The sequence below is a fragment of the Bos taurus genome, chromosome 22, assembly GCF_002263795.3.
Source record: "Bos taurus isolate L1 Dominette 01449 registration number 42190680 breed Hereford chromosome 22, ARS-UCD2.0, whole genome shotgun sequence".
Taxonomy (NCBI): Eukaryota; Metazoa; Chordata; class Mammalia; order Artiodactyla; family Bovidae; genus Bos; species Bos taurus.
The window spans coordinates 10,517,984-10,536,060 of NC_037349.1; the positions used below are offsets into that span (position 1 = coordinate 10,517,984).

An 18,077-nucleotide genomic window follows, 5' to 3' on the forward strand; every position below is an offset into this window, starting at 1 on the left:
AAAGGCTGAGCTAAGAGCCCTAATGTGAGCCTTCATCCTAAGGGAAGGAAAAATTATAGACATATACACAGACTCAAAATATGCCTTCGTTTTACATGCCACACAGCTATCTGGAAATAGAGAAGACTTCTAAATGCAAGAAATTTCCCTGTAAAATGTGGGGCTGAGATTGTACATCTCATAGAAGCGGTTCAAAAACCAAAACATGTAGCAGGCATTCATTGCCATGGGCACCAAAAGGGAACTTCTCAAATTTTCTGAGGAAATGACAGGGCTGACTGAGAAGCGAGCAAAGTAGCCCTGATGTCCATAACAAAAATGGCTTTAATTCTATCCCTTACCCCTTCTAATGTTATACCCAGGTACTCAATTTCTGAAGAGACCTAGGCAGGAAACAGAGGGGGAAATTAAGGGAGCAGATGGCTGGTGACACACAGATCAGAAACTGCTCACTCCTTTCTCCGACCACTGGAAAAATACTAAAGGGCTACATGATTCTCTCCATCTGGAAGAGATGCAATGCCTGTAGTTGTTTTCTAAGTTTTTACAGGGAAAGGGCTCCTGGAGACAATTAAAAGAGTAACTTGAGGCTGTGCCCTTTGCACCACCCATAATCCAGGAGGCAAAGTCAAGCCTCCCCCTCGTCAGCCCAGTCCAGCAATGTGGGATTTATCCAGGAGAGGACTGCAAATAGGTTTCACTCAGATGCCTTCTTTCCAGGGCTTCAAATACTTACTAGTCTTTACAGGTACTCTAACTGTAAGATGGAGGCCTTCCCTAATAGAACAGAGAAGGTAACTGAGGTGGCTAAGGTGCGCCTAAAGGAAATTATTCCTAGATTCAGATTGCCCCATCACCTTCAGAGTGACAATGAACCTTCGTTTATAGCAAAAATCACACAATAGATTTCACAGACTTTGGGAATTAAGTGCTACCTCCATTCGTCCTAAAGACCTCAGTCCTTAGGAAAAGTGGAACAGGATAATTGTACTCGAAACAAAACCTTGGGCAAACTGTCAGGAAACGTTAGAGTCGTGGTATCCTGCTGCCAACAGCCTGCCTAAGGGTCAGGGCAGCTCCTGAAACTACCACTAAGTTAAGCCCTTGCAAAATGACACACAGAGAGCCACTCCTTACTCTGGACACGCTAATTGACCCAGAAACCCAGGCTCACCTCAGTTACATTATAAGCCTAGGCCAGGTCCAGGGCAACAGAGTGCAGTCCTCTCCAGATGACAGTCCCAGTTACCCTGGCGACTAGCTACTCACAAAATGGAAAGGTCCTTACTAAATCTTGCTGAGTACTCCTACAGCAAACTCCAGGGGGTCACCAGCTGGGTTCATCTGTCCAGGATTAAACCTGTCTCCACTGATATGTTACAGGAACCTGAAGACCCACATTCCAATCATCCCTGTGAATCCACCCCTTTCTCCAAGTCTGTACAGCAGAGGTCCCCAAGCCCTGGGCTGTGGAGCAGTAGTGGTCTGAGGCCTGTTAAGAACTGAGTCACAGAGCAGGAGGTGGTAGGCAAGCAAGTGAAGCTTTATCTGCTGCTCCCCATCACTCGCATTACCGCCTGAACCATCCCCTGCCCCTCAACCCCGGTCCATGGAAAAACTGTCTTCCTCGAAACTGGTCCCTGGTGCCAAAAAGGTTGGGAAGCACGGCTCAACAGGACCTAGAGGACCCAAGACAGCCTGAAAATTCCAGGTGGATGAATAAGCCACTCCAAGACCTAAACCTCTTATTCAAAAAGGACAGAAAGACATCTTAGACACTATGCTAAGTAATAGCTACTATCTTCCTTTTGCCTTCTGGTACACCAATCCACTTACAGAGTAACTGATGTGTTCTGGTAGGTTTGGGTAACTATTGTCTTCTCTGCTCTCACTCTCGCTCTTGGAATTTACCAAATTTCTCTGCCCACGCTGGGTGACTCAATTATGGCCTGACTGGTGCTACGATGAAGCTACTAATTGACTTAGCTTTTCTATACCTCTTTCCCTTATCCACAGGATGAACAGACAACTCTCTGGCTTGCACTGCACAAATTCATGCTTCTTCCACTGAGTTGATGGAAAGCTGGATTTGCTTACCCCAAGCAATGTCCATCCCGTAAGGAATTTTAACCAAGTTCCTGAAGGAAAATGGTCTTCCACCAGAGACCCTAGACTCAGAACAGTAATGTACAGGGTCAGAATTGTTCATTTTCCAATTGAAGAAAATTCTAATGTCTCTTGCCTAACCCTTTCCTTAGCAACATTTTCTTACAAACTTCCTCTTCTCAGCCATACTGATTCATATTTTGCCCAGTGCTCTGTTGGTGGGTTTCCCTGGTGGCTCAGCCAGTAAAGAATCCACCTGCAATGCAGCAGACCTGGGTTCGATCCTTGGATTGGGAAGATGCCCTGGAGAAGGGAAAGGCTACCCACTCCAGTATTCTGGCCTGGAGAATTCCATGGACTGTATAGTCCATAGGGTTGCAAAGAGTTGGACACGACTGAGCAACTTTCCCCATTGTTTTCCATACTGTTGCAAATCTGCAACTAAGACCTTTCAGTCCAAGGAGGCGGCCTGGGACCAACAGGTTCAGATCTTTCATTTTAGAAATAGAGAAAGATACTAAATTTTAAGCCTGAGATTAACAAAGATATGCTGACCTTGTATAACCAGATCCTACCCTTGCTTGAGTCTGATTATAACGGTCTTTTACTGGTCTTTAGTCTTTGCTTATCTAAGTAGTTCGCTTTCTCTGGGGCATCACAGAACAGGGATGATGAGGGACTCCAGTCACTCCCCACAGCAGACCCTGCTGAAAGACCAACCTAGAGCCCTTTAAGGAGATAGGGAGAGAGCTCCATGAACCCGACTACATAGGGTCTACGAAGCCCTGGCCAGCTTAAGAAGCTACCAAAGTTTTACCCTTTATCTTCCTAATAAAAATTTCTTGGGGTCTGTGTCTCTCAGGGAGGATTTGAGGCAGGTGGTAGACGTGCCCCCCAACCCAGGTTGACCAACTGAAGTTCGTTCCCTGAGGACAGAAACTCCTAAATATCAATAGCAAGACAATCCAGAGAGGAGGCTGGACCCTCCCCAGATAAGAGACCACACATTTTCTCAATCTCAAGGGAGACCTTCCTGAATAGAAAGCTCCTTGGAGGGCAAAAGGGGAGCGATGCCAAGTTACACCTCTTCTCTGGAGTCCATCTTGGCTGACAGATGAGTGTGCACACATGAGATATACTAAATATGGGCTCTGAACCAGAAAGATCAAACTAACTGGCCAAAGAAAAACCAGAAAAAATGCCCCACAACAGTAATTCAAACTGCCTCAGGGGCGAGACTCAGCGACAGCCTGCGTCCCCTCAGTGTCAGTACAGCTGTGTTTATCCACCTGTACTTAACTTTTTCCTCTTAATAAATACTTCACTTGTTTCACTGCTTTCTGTCTTTGTGAGAATTCTTTACCCGCAAAGCCAAAGGGCCAGGGCTTTGTCAATGACCACTGGTCTAGTGGCTAGGATTTGACTATCACTGCTGTGACCCAACGTCAACCTCTGGCTGGGAATCCAAGCCCCGCTTCAAGCTGGCCCAGGCCACCCAAGATCAAAAGCATCTGACTTCCTTCCTGGGCCAGGGCATAGCTCTGTGGGAGTGCAGCCAGGTTCTAGCCTACTTCCCCAAATCCAAGCTTTAGAGAGATCCCCGTAGGCATTCAACTAAACCAGCTTCCCTGCTTGGGGCTGTATAAACAGATGCCACAGGCAGGACCTGAGTCAGAGGTCCCCACCCTCCCCTTGCTCGGATGTCTCAGGTGTTCATCACAACAGCCAAGTAAGGGCTGTAACAGGAGCACCGGTTCACAGAACATACAAAAGATGCCCCACAAAGGTGAATAGATTTCTGACTGGCTACAGAATGGTGTAGGTGGTAGGAGCTTCAACGGAATTCTCTTGGCTCCAAAGGGCAGCCCTACTCTCCACACCAAGACCAGGACTCCTCTGGAAAACCCGGCCCTGGCTCATCTGAAAACAGCCTCAGTCTGAGGGATCAGGGATCACGTGGCATGCTCATCCTATCAAGTGATCTAAAGCAGCTGATCTAGTTTTGCAAGTAAGCCCTGGACCAGGCCCCCTGCTGCAGGCTGGGCTAGCAACAACCGCCCCCTCCACGAGGCAGGCACCCAGGCCAGCTTTGCACTGTGGGGATGTTCCGACTAATCTCTCCACCTTCCATTTCTTTATCTTTAAAACAGAGATAACAGCATCTACTCTGCCTCCCTCATAAGACTATTCTAGAATTAAATGAGGTAATATGCATGAACATACAATTTTAGAATATTTCGATTCATCGTCACCTTAGCAATGGACTCTAAACCTAACCAAACTTGGTAGAGATTAGATTTATACCTTACCGAAAATAGTTAGCAACTATTCAGAAATTCACTGAAATTATAACTTTTAAATAGCCTGCTTTGCATGAGGAATACAAACTCTTAGAGAAAACTCAGTAAATTCCAAATCTGAGGGAGTCTGTCAATTAAAACAATTGTGAGGGAGACTGCTAAATAAATCAAGTTTTAGCCCACCTTCCTTTCATTATTTAAAAATGATTTTTAAAGATCCCAGCTTGAAAGCCAGTAACAGAAGGAAAAGAAGCAAGGGGAACAAATCTCCATGGAAACAGAAATCAGAAGCCAGTTGGCAGTGCCATCTACAACTGGCAAGGCCTTAATCACAGGAAATGGGCAGCCTTCCCGAGGGAGCAGACCCCACGCCTGTCCCCATATGCAGACAGACAAGGGCCCAAAGTGAGAAGATGGGAAAGAATTAGCAAGGAAAGGGCAAACTGAGGCTTGAGTTCATTCCAACGAGTGGGAACTGAGAGAAGAGAGAAGGGGCGTCTGAGCCAGAACAGCTATTTAGAAGGCTAAGGATCAGTGGGAAAGGCCCTGAATTGTTCCTCGGCCATTCATTTCATTTAAAAGTTAGTCCAGGTTGTCTTATTTTAAGATAAATTCCAACACTGCTATAAAATGTAACTTGCTTAATCAAAAATGTGCAGTAGGTGAAAAATGGCAAGGACAGGGCTGACCTGCACAGACTCAGGTGCAACACCGCCCAGCAACGACGGACCCACCCAGAGCATGCCTGTGACCCACTGAGTGGGGTCCGGACTTCTGTTAGGGACAAGTCACTGTCACACACCTCAGTCCCTGCATCAATTTATCCCCGGGAGATGATGAGCCCTCTTTTCATTCCTAAAACCATAAACATCATTTCAGAGCAACAGGGACTCAAATGGAGGTCTATACTTGGGTGTTCTGAAAGCTGTTTCTGAGGAAAATAATAATGATTTTTCACTTTATCTTCAGGATACAAAAATAGCTATGACTCCTTACTCTGTACCAAGTGTTTCACTTACATTTTACCTCTAATCAGCACCAGTAATCTTCAGTGGTAAAATTAACCTCATTTTACAGATAAGGAACAACTGAGGCACAGAAAGGCTAAGGTCACAGAGCAGACGTGGTAGCTGCCTGGATACAGACCAGGGCCCTCCAGACCTGTGTACTCTCAGCCACAGTATACCCCAAGCAGGGCACGCTGCCTTTAGCTAAGATAGAAACAAACTCAAGATTCTTTAAAGCGGGGATCCCCAACCTTTGGAATCTAATGCCTGATCATCTGAGGTGGAGCTGATGTAATAATAATAAAAATGAAGTGCACAGTAAACGTACCGCACTTGAATCATCCTCAAACGATCCCCCCTTCCCCACTTCCCCCGCCCCCCTAGCCCATGCAAATCCTGTCTTCCATGAAACCAGTCCCAGGTGCCAAAAAGGATGGGGACCACCGCTTTAAATGACCATCTACTGACTTCCCTGATTTAACCCGAGTACTGATTCGCTCTGGCTGAAACCAGAGACTCACTTTTTCTCTTCTCTCCCAGGTGTCAATTATCTTGAAGCTGATGCCGCCGTGGATTAGTAAAGAAAGCAAGCTTTGCTCAGTGCACTGCAGAGACCATCAGGACATGCATGCTTCCTGCATTTCCCAAACCTTCACCAGAGCAGTTCCAGCTGCAGGAGACACAGGCAGCCTTGGCACTTACGTACTCTCATGGCCCCGCTCGTTGATCTCCTCCTGGAGACTCAGAACACTGGTAAGGTTGATGATCCTTCTCCGGGGGGTACAAGCGGCTGTCATCTCCTTTCGGGATGCATCCTCCACCATTTCCACATCAGAGTCTTCCCGAGGTCTCTTTCTGCAAAGGAGATGAAGAACTGGCAGGTCAACACTATCTTTAAAGTTTTTAAAGTCAGTCAAATTTGGCTCGCATTTTGGAGAAGGAAGTAGCTTCTATGTGCCAAATCTGCACATTTTGGGGAGGCGGGGGGGCACCTCCCCATGAGGGAGCCAGTCAGATCAGTCTGTTCTCCTGCATACTGCTTCTCAGACACCTCTGGGGCCCAAGCAAGGGGCCACTGGACATGGCTCAGCCCAGAGACCTGCAGGGCCTCAAGCAAGTGTGCTGATCTCGCCACGTCTCATTCATTCAGCCCTCCATCCTCTACCTGGCCCTCCATCCATCACTGTTATATAATACCAACCTCATACAGCCATGACAAGGTGCCTGCCCTCACCATGCTGGCTTTCCAGTGGGACAAACAGCAACAGGAGAAAGATCATTTTAAGTAGCCACAAATGCTATGACGAAAATAAAACAACGTAATAGAATGAGGGGAGAAGGAAAGAACTTTAGATTAAATGGACAAAGACAGTCTCTGGTGAGAGGTGACATCTGAGTTGAGACCTCGGTGACAAGAGGTTGGAGAGTTCCTGGGCCGAGGGACTAGTTCAGCCAAAGCGCCACGAAGGGGAGGAGAGTGATGGGCTGGGGCAGCCAGGCTGGTTTCACCCCAAGTGGTTTTCAGCAAGGAGTGATGCACTCTGGTTCCTGGTTTAAAAAGATTTCTTTGCTGTGCAGTCAATGGCTCGAGGCGTTACCTTCCCAAGTGATAAACAGAAACGTCACACTTCCCGGCAGGGCTGTTAAGATCATGAACTGAGCTAATGCATGCAAAGTATCTGGCACACAGCGGATGCTCAGTAAGTGTTAGCATCCTTTATTATTCTCTGGAAACAAATCCTTAGAAGTCGTCTTGCTAGACTGACTTGGAAATGAGCAAACGGGGTGAAGTAACAGGCCCAAGTTCCAGTGGGCATTTAGAGCCAGGGTTTTGGTGGTCAGCCACCAGACACGTGGCCTTGGGCAAAGGACTTCACCCAGAGTTCCAGGGACACTGCCTGCACACACTGAGAAAGGAACACATACCTTACAGATTCCAGTGAGATGTCCTTAAAGCACCCACAGAGCGTACACTGAACACCAAAGAAAATATACAGATGGCCAAGCAGCACATGAAAACATGCTCATCATTAATTATTAGGAAAATGCACATCAAAACTACAGTGAGGTATCATCTCACATCAGTCAGAATGGCAATCATTAAACGTCTACGCACAATAAATGCTGGAGAGGGTGTGAAGAAAAGGGAACCCTCTTCAACTGTTGATGAGAATGTAAATTGGCACAGCCACTGTGGACAACAGTGTGGAAGTTTCTTAAAACACTAAAAGCAGAACTACCATATGACCCAGCATTCCTACTACACTCGGAAAACCACAAGTCAAAAAGATACCTGCACCCCAGTGTTTGCTGCAGCACTACTCGCAGCAGCTAAAACACAGAAACCACCCAAATGGCCGTCAACAGAGAAATGGACAAAGATGCGGCACGTGTTTATATATAGGGAGTATTACTCAGCCGTAGGAAGAAATGAAATTGGGTCATTTGTAGAGATATGGATGGCCACAGAGTCTATCATACAGACTCAAGTCAGAGAAAAACAAATATTGTACAGTAATGCATATAGGTGGAATCTAGAAAAATAGTGAAGATGAGCCTATTTACAGGGCAAGAATAGAGACACAGACATAGAGAACAGATGTGTGGACACAGGAGGAAGGGGAGGGTAGGTCTGACATAAATACATTACCATGAGTAAACTAGATAGCTGGTGGGAGGCTCCTATATGGAACAAGGAGCTCAGCTCAGTGCTCTGTCATGACCTAGATGGGTGTAGAGGCTCAAGAGGGAGGGGGTATACATATACAATTAGCTGATTCACCTTGTTGTACAGCAGAAACTAACACAAAATTATAAAGCAAATATATTCCAATTTAAACAATTAAACTGACAGTCATTGGTCCAGCTATTCCTGTCCCCCCCCTCTAGCTCCCCACCACTAGCCCATGCGCTTCAGGAAGTTTCATAATTTAAACTGAGAAACTCTGCTTCTTCTGAAAGAAGTGACAACAGCTTGGAGAAGGATGAAGAATCCTCCAGGTATTTTAGGTCCCCGTTCCCAGCCACCTCTGCTGTTGAGGCTTTACTAGAATTCACTATTAAATCAAATGATAAATATGATTTTTTTTCTGAAATGTTTTCAAATAATGTTTGGAATCATGAACGTTTAAGGTATTTCAAAGGCCACTGTGATGGGTGACTCTCAAGCCGTGGTCAAAGGCAGACAGTGGACCATCCCTCTGGAGGGAGATGGTGAACAGGCAGAGAGAAGGTTGCAAGGAGTTTGTGACAGTTCAAGTTAGAAGGCAGTTTCAGCAAAGAACAAAGAAGGCCAGCTGCCTTTCGCCCAAGATCATACCTGGGGTTCTCGGGGCTGGAAGAGGGCCCTCTCTTCTCGGCCAGGTCTGCAGCCCTCATTGTTGCATCGTCCTCTAAGGCCTGACTCTTCGCAGCCACTGCAGCAGGAGCTGGGAGTTCAAGCATCTCCTCGTCCTGCTGCCTGGTCCCACTGCTAGAAGCATCTGTCCTGTGCTCTGGGACGACAGCCTGGGGCTGACTGGACAGGGCCTTGCTCACAGGCTGCAGGAAGGCATCGAGCTTCTGTTCCCGGCAGTCTGTGCGGACCATCTGGTGGGCATACACTCTGTCACCACTTCCAGCAGTGGATGAGGATGTCACACTCGCTGTGGATTTAACTGCTTCCCCAGAGGGGCCAGGAAGACCTGGCAGTAAAGTCTGTGCCAAAAAAGAAGACGGTGGGAAGATTCAGAATAAGAAGTAGAGAAGTACAGGCCCCAAAATGGAGCAGAAGCTAGAACCAGGTATAATTATCACTACAGAATTATTATAGAAGGAATTCTGACCAAAATTTGAAGTACGAAATTAAAAATACACAAATATAGGGACTTCCTTGGTGGTCTGGTGGTTCCCAATGCCTGGGTTAGATCCCTGGTCAGGGAACTAAGATCCCGCACGCCACACAGCATGGCCAAAAAAGTAATAAAGATGGAAATAGACAATATAAAATCAAAAATTCAGCAAAATCCTTACAATTTAAAAAGTGGTTTGATATAAAAACACTCGTGTAAAGCTCATATGTTTTTGTCCATTTTTCGTTGCCATAAGACATTTACTGTGGTAAATTATGCATAACATAAAACCTGTTTAACCATTTTCATGTGTACAGTCCTGCAACATTAAGTACACTGACAACGTTGTGTGACCATCACCTACCTCCATCCTCCCAAGGGGAAACTCTCCCCTAGCTTCTGGCAACCACCTTCCGACTGTCTATTTTTAAAAATACGTATTTCCTACTTCTGTGCACTGGTAAAGCCTGGAAGCAGTAACCACCCAGCAGCAATGAGGAGCCCCCCACGCCCCTCAATCCCAGACTATAGTTTCTAAATACCATCCCCCACTAAAATAAGGCAGTTCTTTGGAAAAGTGGCCAATTTCAGGACATGGGCTGGGAAACTATACAGTGAGCCTACAAAAATCCTATCTTATCAGAAACAAGGAAATTATCAAAGATTCAAGTAATTGGGTTAAAAGGACAAGAGCACCAGCCTGAAGTGGTTTCTGCTGGTCAAGGATGGAATAATTTAACTAAAACTAGTTGAATTATGATGCTTGTTAACAGCTATGACAAAATACTAGAAGAAAGAGAAAAATGGAGAGGAAGAAAGGAAAGCAGGAAGGAGAGAGATGAGATAGGCAGAAAAAAGTCATTAAACGGACATTGCTAGGACACCAACCCATTTCCCTGCAAACTGATCACCAAAGGCAAAGAACTCAGCATTTATCTTTTCTTTCTGGCATAAACTGTATTTCAGGATAACCCAATAACTAACAAACGAGCGAAAATTTTTTGCTACAGAAAAAATTGGTTTATTAATAAAGAAGAAATGATAAAATCAAGAAAATCATAATCTCACAATCTTAATGAAATAACTGGCTCAGGCAATGACCATCAAGGAATGGTGAAACTAATCACTAATGGTGACCTTCACGGTGAAGGAATCACCGTGAATCCGCTGTCGGCAGCGGAGCCCACTGATGAACCTTACCACGGCGATACTTACTTGCGACGTACTTACTTCATCTGCCTGTGCAATCCACAGGTGGGTTTGGGGAGGCAGAAACTAACAAAACTACTTTGCAGAGTCACTTTTAAGTCCAGAAAAGTGAAACACCTCGTCCAACATGATGGAGCTGGAACAAGCCACAAGCACCACCAGGCTTCCCAATTTTCACACCGAACGGCAACCCAGCAAACCAGGGCTGCTGTTGTCCTGGCCCCAGGAGCGAAGGGCAAGGCCCAAGCTGGGGAGAAGGAAGAAGGCAACCCAGGGCCAAAAAGTGAGGAGCCAGGGCAAGAAGGTGTTCTGAAGACCGCAGGGGAGCGGGGACAGTCTGAGTATGGAGACCTTCACCCAGAACAGTGCACCGACAGACAGAGGCGGGTCCTCTGATCCAGAAACCCACCTTCCTTCTAAAGACACACGTGTCAGAACCCACACGGAGTTATCTCGGGAAAGAAAATGGAATCTAACAAATCTGCCTCATGCAGGACAGGACAAGCAGGGAAGTCGAGAGGTTCTTTTTCTGGTAGAGCCACAGACGCCTCCCGGGACTCCGGTGAACCCCTTCCTCCAGGCCTCTCCTCCCCTTCCCACCAGCCAACTAAGGCCCAGGTGCTGGCATTTCCAGATTTCAACTATTGATCAGAGATCAGAGATATGTCCTCTGTCCAGGTTCCCTCCTCACTTTGCCCAAGTCGCTGTGGGTTTCCATCCGCTTTCCATGCTGCAGCCAGAGAGCTCTTCGTAAAATGCAAACCAGATCCTGTCCGTTCCCATCACGTTGAAGTTACACTCCTTACCTTGCTGATGAAACCCCTCAAACTGACCTGAACTCTGCAGTGAGCGTAGGCCTTCACACATGCCCAGTGTTGCTTAACCCCACCTACGCATGCCCATGCCTGGCCAAGCTTTTAAAAACCACCGACGCCCAGACCTACCCCCTGAGGTAGATTTACTGGTTCGGGGAGGGCCCAGGTGATTCCCATCAGGCAGCCAGCATGGAGAACGCTGACAGCACGCTCAGCATTCAGATCCTCAACACCTCTTATCTTGCAGCCCTCCCCCACCACCTGGCCAAGCCTGTATCCTCATCCTCTCCTCTGCCAGAAACATCCTGTGCACCCCTGTCCCCTTCCGCCCATCTAATTCCTTCTCAGCCTTGGGGCCCAGGCTCCACATCCCTTCCTTCACGTCTCTGAGGCTCAAGTCTGGGACAAGAGCCCCCTCCCTTCCAAGTCTGCTTTTCTCTCATGTGGGATGTGGACTCTAGACCGTGGGTGCCTCAGTGAAGGGAGGAATCCGTCTCTGCTGCAACCTCAGCAGCCCATCAGGGGGCTTCTGTGGGTATCTGGGGAGGGAGCAGTCAAGGGCACTGAGGCTGAGTCAGCAACAATGGATGAAAACCACCGACAGTTATGGAGCCCTTCCGTATCAGCACCCGCTCTGAGGGCTCAGGCACACCCCCCAACAACCTGCACGTGTGCAGGTCCCGGGGCAGGCGCGGCTGCCCCAAGGGCACTCTGCTCACTGCTGGAGCCCACACCATCCCCCATCGAGGCTCTCTGCAGGTAACCAGGAATGCCCTTGGGGAGGCACTCACCTGCTTGGCCATTTTGAAAGTTTTCAGAGAAGCAGGGCTCACAGAAGCCCACTTCCTGCTTCCAGGACCCAGTGTGATTTAAGGGGGAAAAGGCTCCATTTCTCTAGTTGTGGTGTCCACTGTGTTTCCGATGAACCCACTCTCACTACTCTGGGCAGTTACCTCAGAGCTGCAACCAGACACTGGAGATGGTACTACCACCTGCTTATTGTACAGATGGGGAAACTGAGGCCCCAGAGAAGGGGAGCAGTTTATAATCAATGCTCTTAGAACCTGGATAATTGTAGTAAGTTGAATGGTGCCAGGTCCTGGACCAGACATTTTCCACTTGCTGTTCACCAACCACTTATAACCGTCCTTGGGTGTGGGGGTGACCAGCTCCATCTTTACTGAGGGAGATGTGGCGGTCAGCGAAAGTCAGTCACACAGTGGTAACAAGGCTTGACTAAAGGCCCTGCCCAGGGCCCTGCCCCTGCGCTCTGCCCCCAGATATGGGGGATGAGCCTCCTCTAAACATCTCCAGTAGGGAATGCAGGAGAGAGGTGCCCCACTCTGTTTCAGACAGCCCCTTTTCCTAGGAAGGTGGTCTAAAGACCCCAGAAAGAGGCAGAGAGAGAACTCAGTGCCTTACGACTCCAGGCTCAGGGCTAACACCGTGAACCTTCAGAGTTGGGTTCAAGAAAGGTGCTTAAAGAAAACTATCAAAGTGGGACTTCCCTGGTGGTCCTGTGGTTAAGACACTGAGTTTCCACTGCAGGGGGCATGGATTTGATTCCTGGTCAGGGAACTAAGATCCTGCATGCTGCAGGTCATGGCCAAAAAAAAAAAAGAAAGAAAATTATCAAAGTAAGTAGAAAGTCTTATAAAGCAACAGTGAAATGTCTGGGCACTCCTGGGTGACAGGGCACATTTTCAGTGGCAAAGGCACCGGGGAAAGAGCTGAGGAGGCGCCACCACCTGGGTGAAGTAGGTCCTGGAGGCGTTGGAGCCCAGGAGCCTGCTCTCGATGTGCTGCTGCAGCCGTTCCAGGATGCTGTCCTCATGCAGGAAGTGAACCTCGTGCTTCGTGGGGTGCACGTTGACATCCACATTCTGGGGGCTTATTTCTAGACTGGCAGGAAAAAGGAGAAGAGCTATATAACACAGTGAGAAATGCAGGAAATTCACTCACAATCTTTGCGGTGGGCAGGAAACTTGGGGAGGCCAAATGATGCAGTAGTTAAGACTTGAAGGTCAAATCCGAGTGACCTTGGTTCAAATGCTGACTCTGCTACTTGAGAGCTGAGTGGCTGTGGGTAGGTTACAGCATGTTTCTATGCCTTGATTTCCAATTCCTGTGAATTGGACCTAATACATGTTGGGGATTAAATTCGTGTAAAGCATTTAGCATGCACCCGGCACATTTATCATCCATCAGCTGTCATTACCATCACTCCAGAGCTAGCGGAATTTCTCATTCCATAACTCACGGCCAAGGCATTTAATAATTAGCTGACCAGCAAACTATTAATATGTCTCTTGTTACCCAAACTTTATAGACCAGAGTGTTTCAATATTCATGTACATAACAACTCATCAATGACAGGTGTCAGTTTCTGCAAAAATTCCCCAGTCAACAATGTGTTAATGTCTCAGGACTAGTTCCCCCATATGTAACCATGAACCTGTCCCTACTTACTGTTCAGTATTATGTGGAGGTAAAAACATATACAAAAAATAATATATGTGAGAGAACTTTCTAACATTAAAATGTTGCATAAAAGTCAGTTTAGAGGCTGTGCCATCAACTTACTGCCTCAGGTCAAAGCCAGCATCTATCACTGCAAGCTCTGATAAGGGAGCGTGGCAGTGTGAAGTGTTGTCAGTAGAGGGCGCTGGACGGACCCGTAGGAGAAAAGGATTTCTCTGCCAGGTTAAGGCAGGTTCCTCTTGGTTCAGGGGCAAGGCGATGTTCACTTTTGTTTCACTAACATACTGCCTGGCACAAGGGAAGCTCTCGGTGGGATTCTATAGCAGAAGTGAATAAATAAAGGAAAACTGTGCCTTTTACCTGTGAAAAGGGCCAGTGGGATATGGGGTTCACTCTCACTGGGCTAATTAACAAGTCCATGGCTCTTTCAGAGAGGATAGCTGGACAGAATTTCTCTTCCCTATGAATCCTGAGTGAGTAATTCAGTGCTGCCTTACCTGAGGTACAGGAACGGGTGTGTGCTTTTGGGCAAATACGCTGCATACACCGTTTCTATGGCTTTTCTTAAGGAAGCTGACTCTACCAGACGATCTAGAAAATAAAAGGAATTAGCTCCTATGTGTCCTAAAGGGTGAGGTGAAGGTGCACACCAATACCATGCCAGGACATCAGCTCAGGAAGAACACGGCTGGAGCGACATCCACATCAGTCCCCCTTTACCATCGGGATCCCCCAGCATCTCACTGGGGGCGTGGGGCTCTCCTCTCCCCAGAGCAGCAACAACAGCCAATTCTGCCTCCCTGCTCCCTTCCTCACCCCTCCCCGGCAGCCCAGGCAGACCGCGTGCCCCTGCTCAGAACCTCATTCTGCAAATATACACTCTGGGCTACAAGCAGGGAAACAAACGCTGGTGAATAAACTAGTTCCAGCTCCCCGTGGTAAGGGCCACCACTGGAGCCGGTGTGCTCAATGGTGGGGGAGGCGGCAGCCACGCTGGCTCAGGGAGCTCCAACACTGGGGCAGCTGAACAGAGACTTAAGGGCAAGTGCATTTTCCAGGCATTTCAGGGGGTACAAATCTCTGACTGCATGCGGAGAGTAATTTAGGAGATGAGGTAGGCTTGAGAGGGTAGAAAACGATAAAAGCTGGAAAGATAAGACTAAAATCAGAGGAAGATCTATTTTCAAACAACACGGCTCTCTTTTCTCCCCAGACTCTTGACCTGTTGACGATCTACTTCCTGACCTGGTGGAGCAGAGGATATGTCACATCTTTTTATTTCCAATGAAAGAGGCCGTGATCTTATGAGCGAGGAAACTATTATTCTGAGTGCTCACTACGTCACCCACAGCTGCCTCGGTGATGTCGCTGTGCTGCGTAACCTAACAAAAGGGGCCCTTCACTGAGGTTTCTGAACTTGAGACACGCTGGAGGAGTGTTCTTCGTCCCTGCCACCCGAGGGAGCCTGCCCAGTGCGTAGGTAAGTGAACGACACACTAAGAGTCTGACCTAACCTCTAAAAAGTCTATAAATAATAAATGCTGGAGAGGGTGTGGAGAAAAGGGAACCCTCCTCCACTGTTGGTAGGAATGTAAATTGGTTCAGCCCCTACAGAGAACAGTACAGAGGTTCCTTAAAAAACTAGAGTTACCATATAATCCAACATCTGGAGAAAATGAAAACTCCAATTCAAAAAGGAACAATGGATTAAAGACAATCTCTTTAACAAGTGGTGCTGGGAAATCTGGTCAACCACTTGTAAAAGAATGAAACTAGAACACTTTCTAACACCATATACAAAAATAAACTCAAAATGGATTAAAGATCTCAACGTAAGACCAGAAACTATAAAACTCCTAGAGCAGAACATAGGCAAAACACTCTCTGACATACATCACAGCAGGATCCTCTATGACCCACCTCCCAGAATATTGGAAATAAAAGCAAAAATAAACAAATGGGACCTAATTAAACTTAAAAGCTTCTGCACATCAAAGGAAACTATTAGCAAGGTGAAAAGACAGCCTTCAGAATGGGAGAAAATAATAGCAAATGAAGCAACCGACAAACAACTAATCTCAAAAATATACAAGCAACTCCTACAGCTCAACTCCAGAAAAATAAATGACTCAATCAAAAAATGGGCCAAAGATCTAAATAGACATTTCTCCAAAGAAGACATACAGATGGCTAACAAACACATGAAAAGATGCTCAACATCACTCATTATCAGAGAAATACAAATCAAAACCACTATGAGGTACCATTTCACACCAGTCAGAATGGCTGCGATCCAAAAGTCTACAAATAATAAATGCTGGAGAGGGTGTGGAGAAAAGGGAACCCTCTTACACTGTTGGTGGGAATGCAAACTAGTACAGCCACTATGGAGAACAGTGTGGAGATTCCTTAAAAAACTGGAAATAGAACTGCCTTATGATCCAGCAATCCCACTGCTGGGCATACACACCGAGGAAACCAGAAGGGAAAGAGACACGTGTACCCCAATGTTCATCGCAGCACTGTTTATAATAGCCAGGACATGGAAGCAACCTAGATGTCCATCAGCAGATGAATGGATAAGAAAGCCGTGGTACATATACACAATGGAGTATTACTCAGCCATTAAAAAGAATACATTTGAATCAGTTTTAATGAGGTGGATGAAACTGGAGCCTATTATACAGAGTGAAGTAAGCCAGAAGGAAAAACACCAATACAGTATACTAACGCATATATATGGAATTTAGAAAGATGGTAACGATAACCCTGTATACGAGACAGCAAAAGAGACACTGATGTATAGAACAGTCTTATGGACTCTGTGGGAGAGGGAGAGGGTGGGAAGATTTGGGAGAATGGCATTGAAACATGTGAAATGTCATGTATGAAACGAGATGCCAGTCCAGGTTCAATGCACGATGCTGGATGCTTGGGGCTGGTGCACTGGGACGACCCAGAGGGAGGGTATGGGGAGGGAGGAGGGAGGAGGGTTCAGGATGGGGAACACATGTATACCTGTGGTGGATTCATTTTGATATTTGGCAAAACTAATACAATTATGTAAGGTTTAAAAATAAAATAAAATTAATTAAAAAAAAAAAAAAAGAGAGGGGATATATGGACACAGATGGCTGATTCATTTTGCCGTACTAACATTCTAAAGCACCTATATTCCAATAAAAATTAATTAAAAAAAAAAAACTAAAAATAGAGTTACCATATAATCCAACATCTGGAGAAAATGAAAACTCCAATTCAAAAAGGAACAAATGCACCCCAAAATTCGCAGCTGCAAAGACATGGAAGCAACTCGAATGTCCGTGAACAGATGCGTGGACAAAGAAGACGTGGTGTGTATTTTTGTATAAGCGTTTACAGTGGGAATATTAGCCATAAAAAAGAATGAAATATTGCCATTTGCAGCAATATGGTAAGTGAAATAAATCAAAGACAAATTATTCTATTACTTTTGTGTGGAATGTAAAAAATACTACAATTGAACTTATTTACAAAACAGAAACAGACTCACAAACATAGAGAACAAACTTACGGATACCAATGGAGAAAGGCGGAAGAGGGATAAATTAGGAGCGTGGGATTAACCAATACACACCACTGTATGTTAAACAGACAACAAAGATTTACTGTATAGCACAGGGAACTATATTCAATATTTTGCAATAACCTATAATGGAAAAGAATCCGAAAATATATACGTAAGTGTGTAACTGATTCACTTTGCTGTATACCTAAAACTAATACAATACTGTAAATCAACTACACTTCATTTAAAAGAAGGAAAAATCCCTGCCTGCACCTAAAATACCCCCTCCCTGTGCCCTGCGGGCAATTTCCAACAGTGGGTCTTATGTAAGAAGAGAACAAAGGTCTGCCCTGGGCCTGCTGGTAAGGCCCTGAGGCCAGAAGGGAGGAAGCTGCACTGGCTCACAGGGGCTGGGATGCCCTCTCCTGGGCATCCTCTCAGAGGCAAGAACCTGACTCCGCAACCGGCAGCCAACACTGAGCACGTGTGAGAGGACTGGGGAGACTCAGGGCAGAAATAACTACTTCCTAATTAAACCACGTTTCTGCATGTTTCCCTGGGTGTGATCAAACCTGTGGCTAAGAAGTTCCTCCATGGCCCCTGAAAGTTCCCTGTGGAGTGATTTCCCCACATAGCTCCTTCTCACTTACGGTTGATGAAGAGTAAGAAGATGCACTTCTTCACTGAATAGTTTGCATTGGATATGTAGCCATTCATTTTGAAGGCAAGGGTTTTATCCTCACATTCAACTTCTATCAATTCTCTGGTTGGAAAAATGAGAA

At 46.4% G+C, this 18,077-nt stretch overlaps 1 protein-coding gene across 8 annotated transcripts in view; it reads right to left on the reverse strand.

Moving 5' to 3' along the window:
• MLH1 (mutL homolog 1) overlaps window positions 1-18,077 on the reverse strand; it is a 93,167-nt gene that overhangs the window by 60,147 nt on the left and 14,943 nt on the right. For all 8 annotated transcript variants that reach the window (XM_059879752.1, NM_001075994.2, XM_024982841.2 and 5 more), the window contains 5 exons: window positions 17,946-18,058; window positions 14,246-14,339; window positions 13,016-13,169; window positions 8,733-9,109; window positions 6,120-6,268 (listed from right to left, as the gene is read on the reverse strand). In XM_059879752.1, coding sequence (XP_059735735.1) covers window positions 6,120-6,268; window positions 8,733-9,109; window positions 13,016-13,169; window positions 14,246-14,339; window positions 17,946-18,058 — 887 coding nt within the window. The remainder of the gene's footprint in view (window positions 1-6,119; window positions 6,269-8,732; window positions 9,110-13,015; window positions 13,170-14,245; window positions 14,340-17,945; window positions 18,059-18,077) is intronic.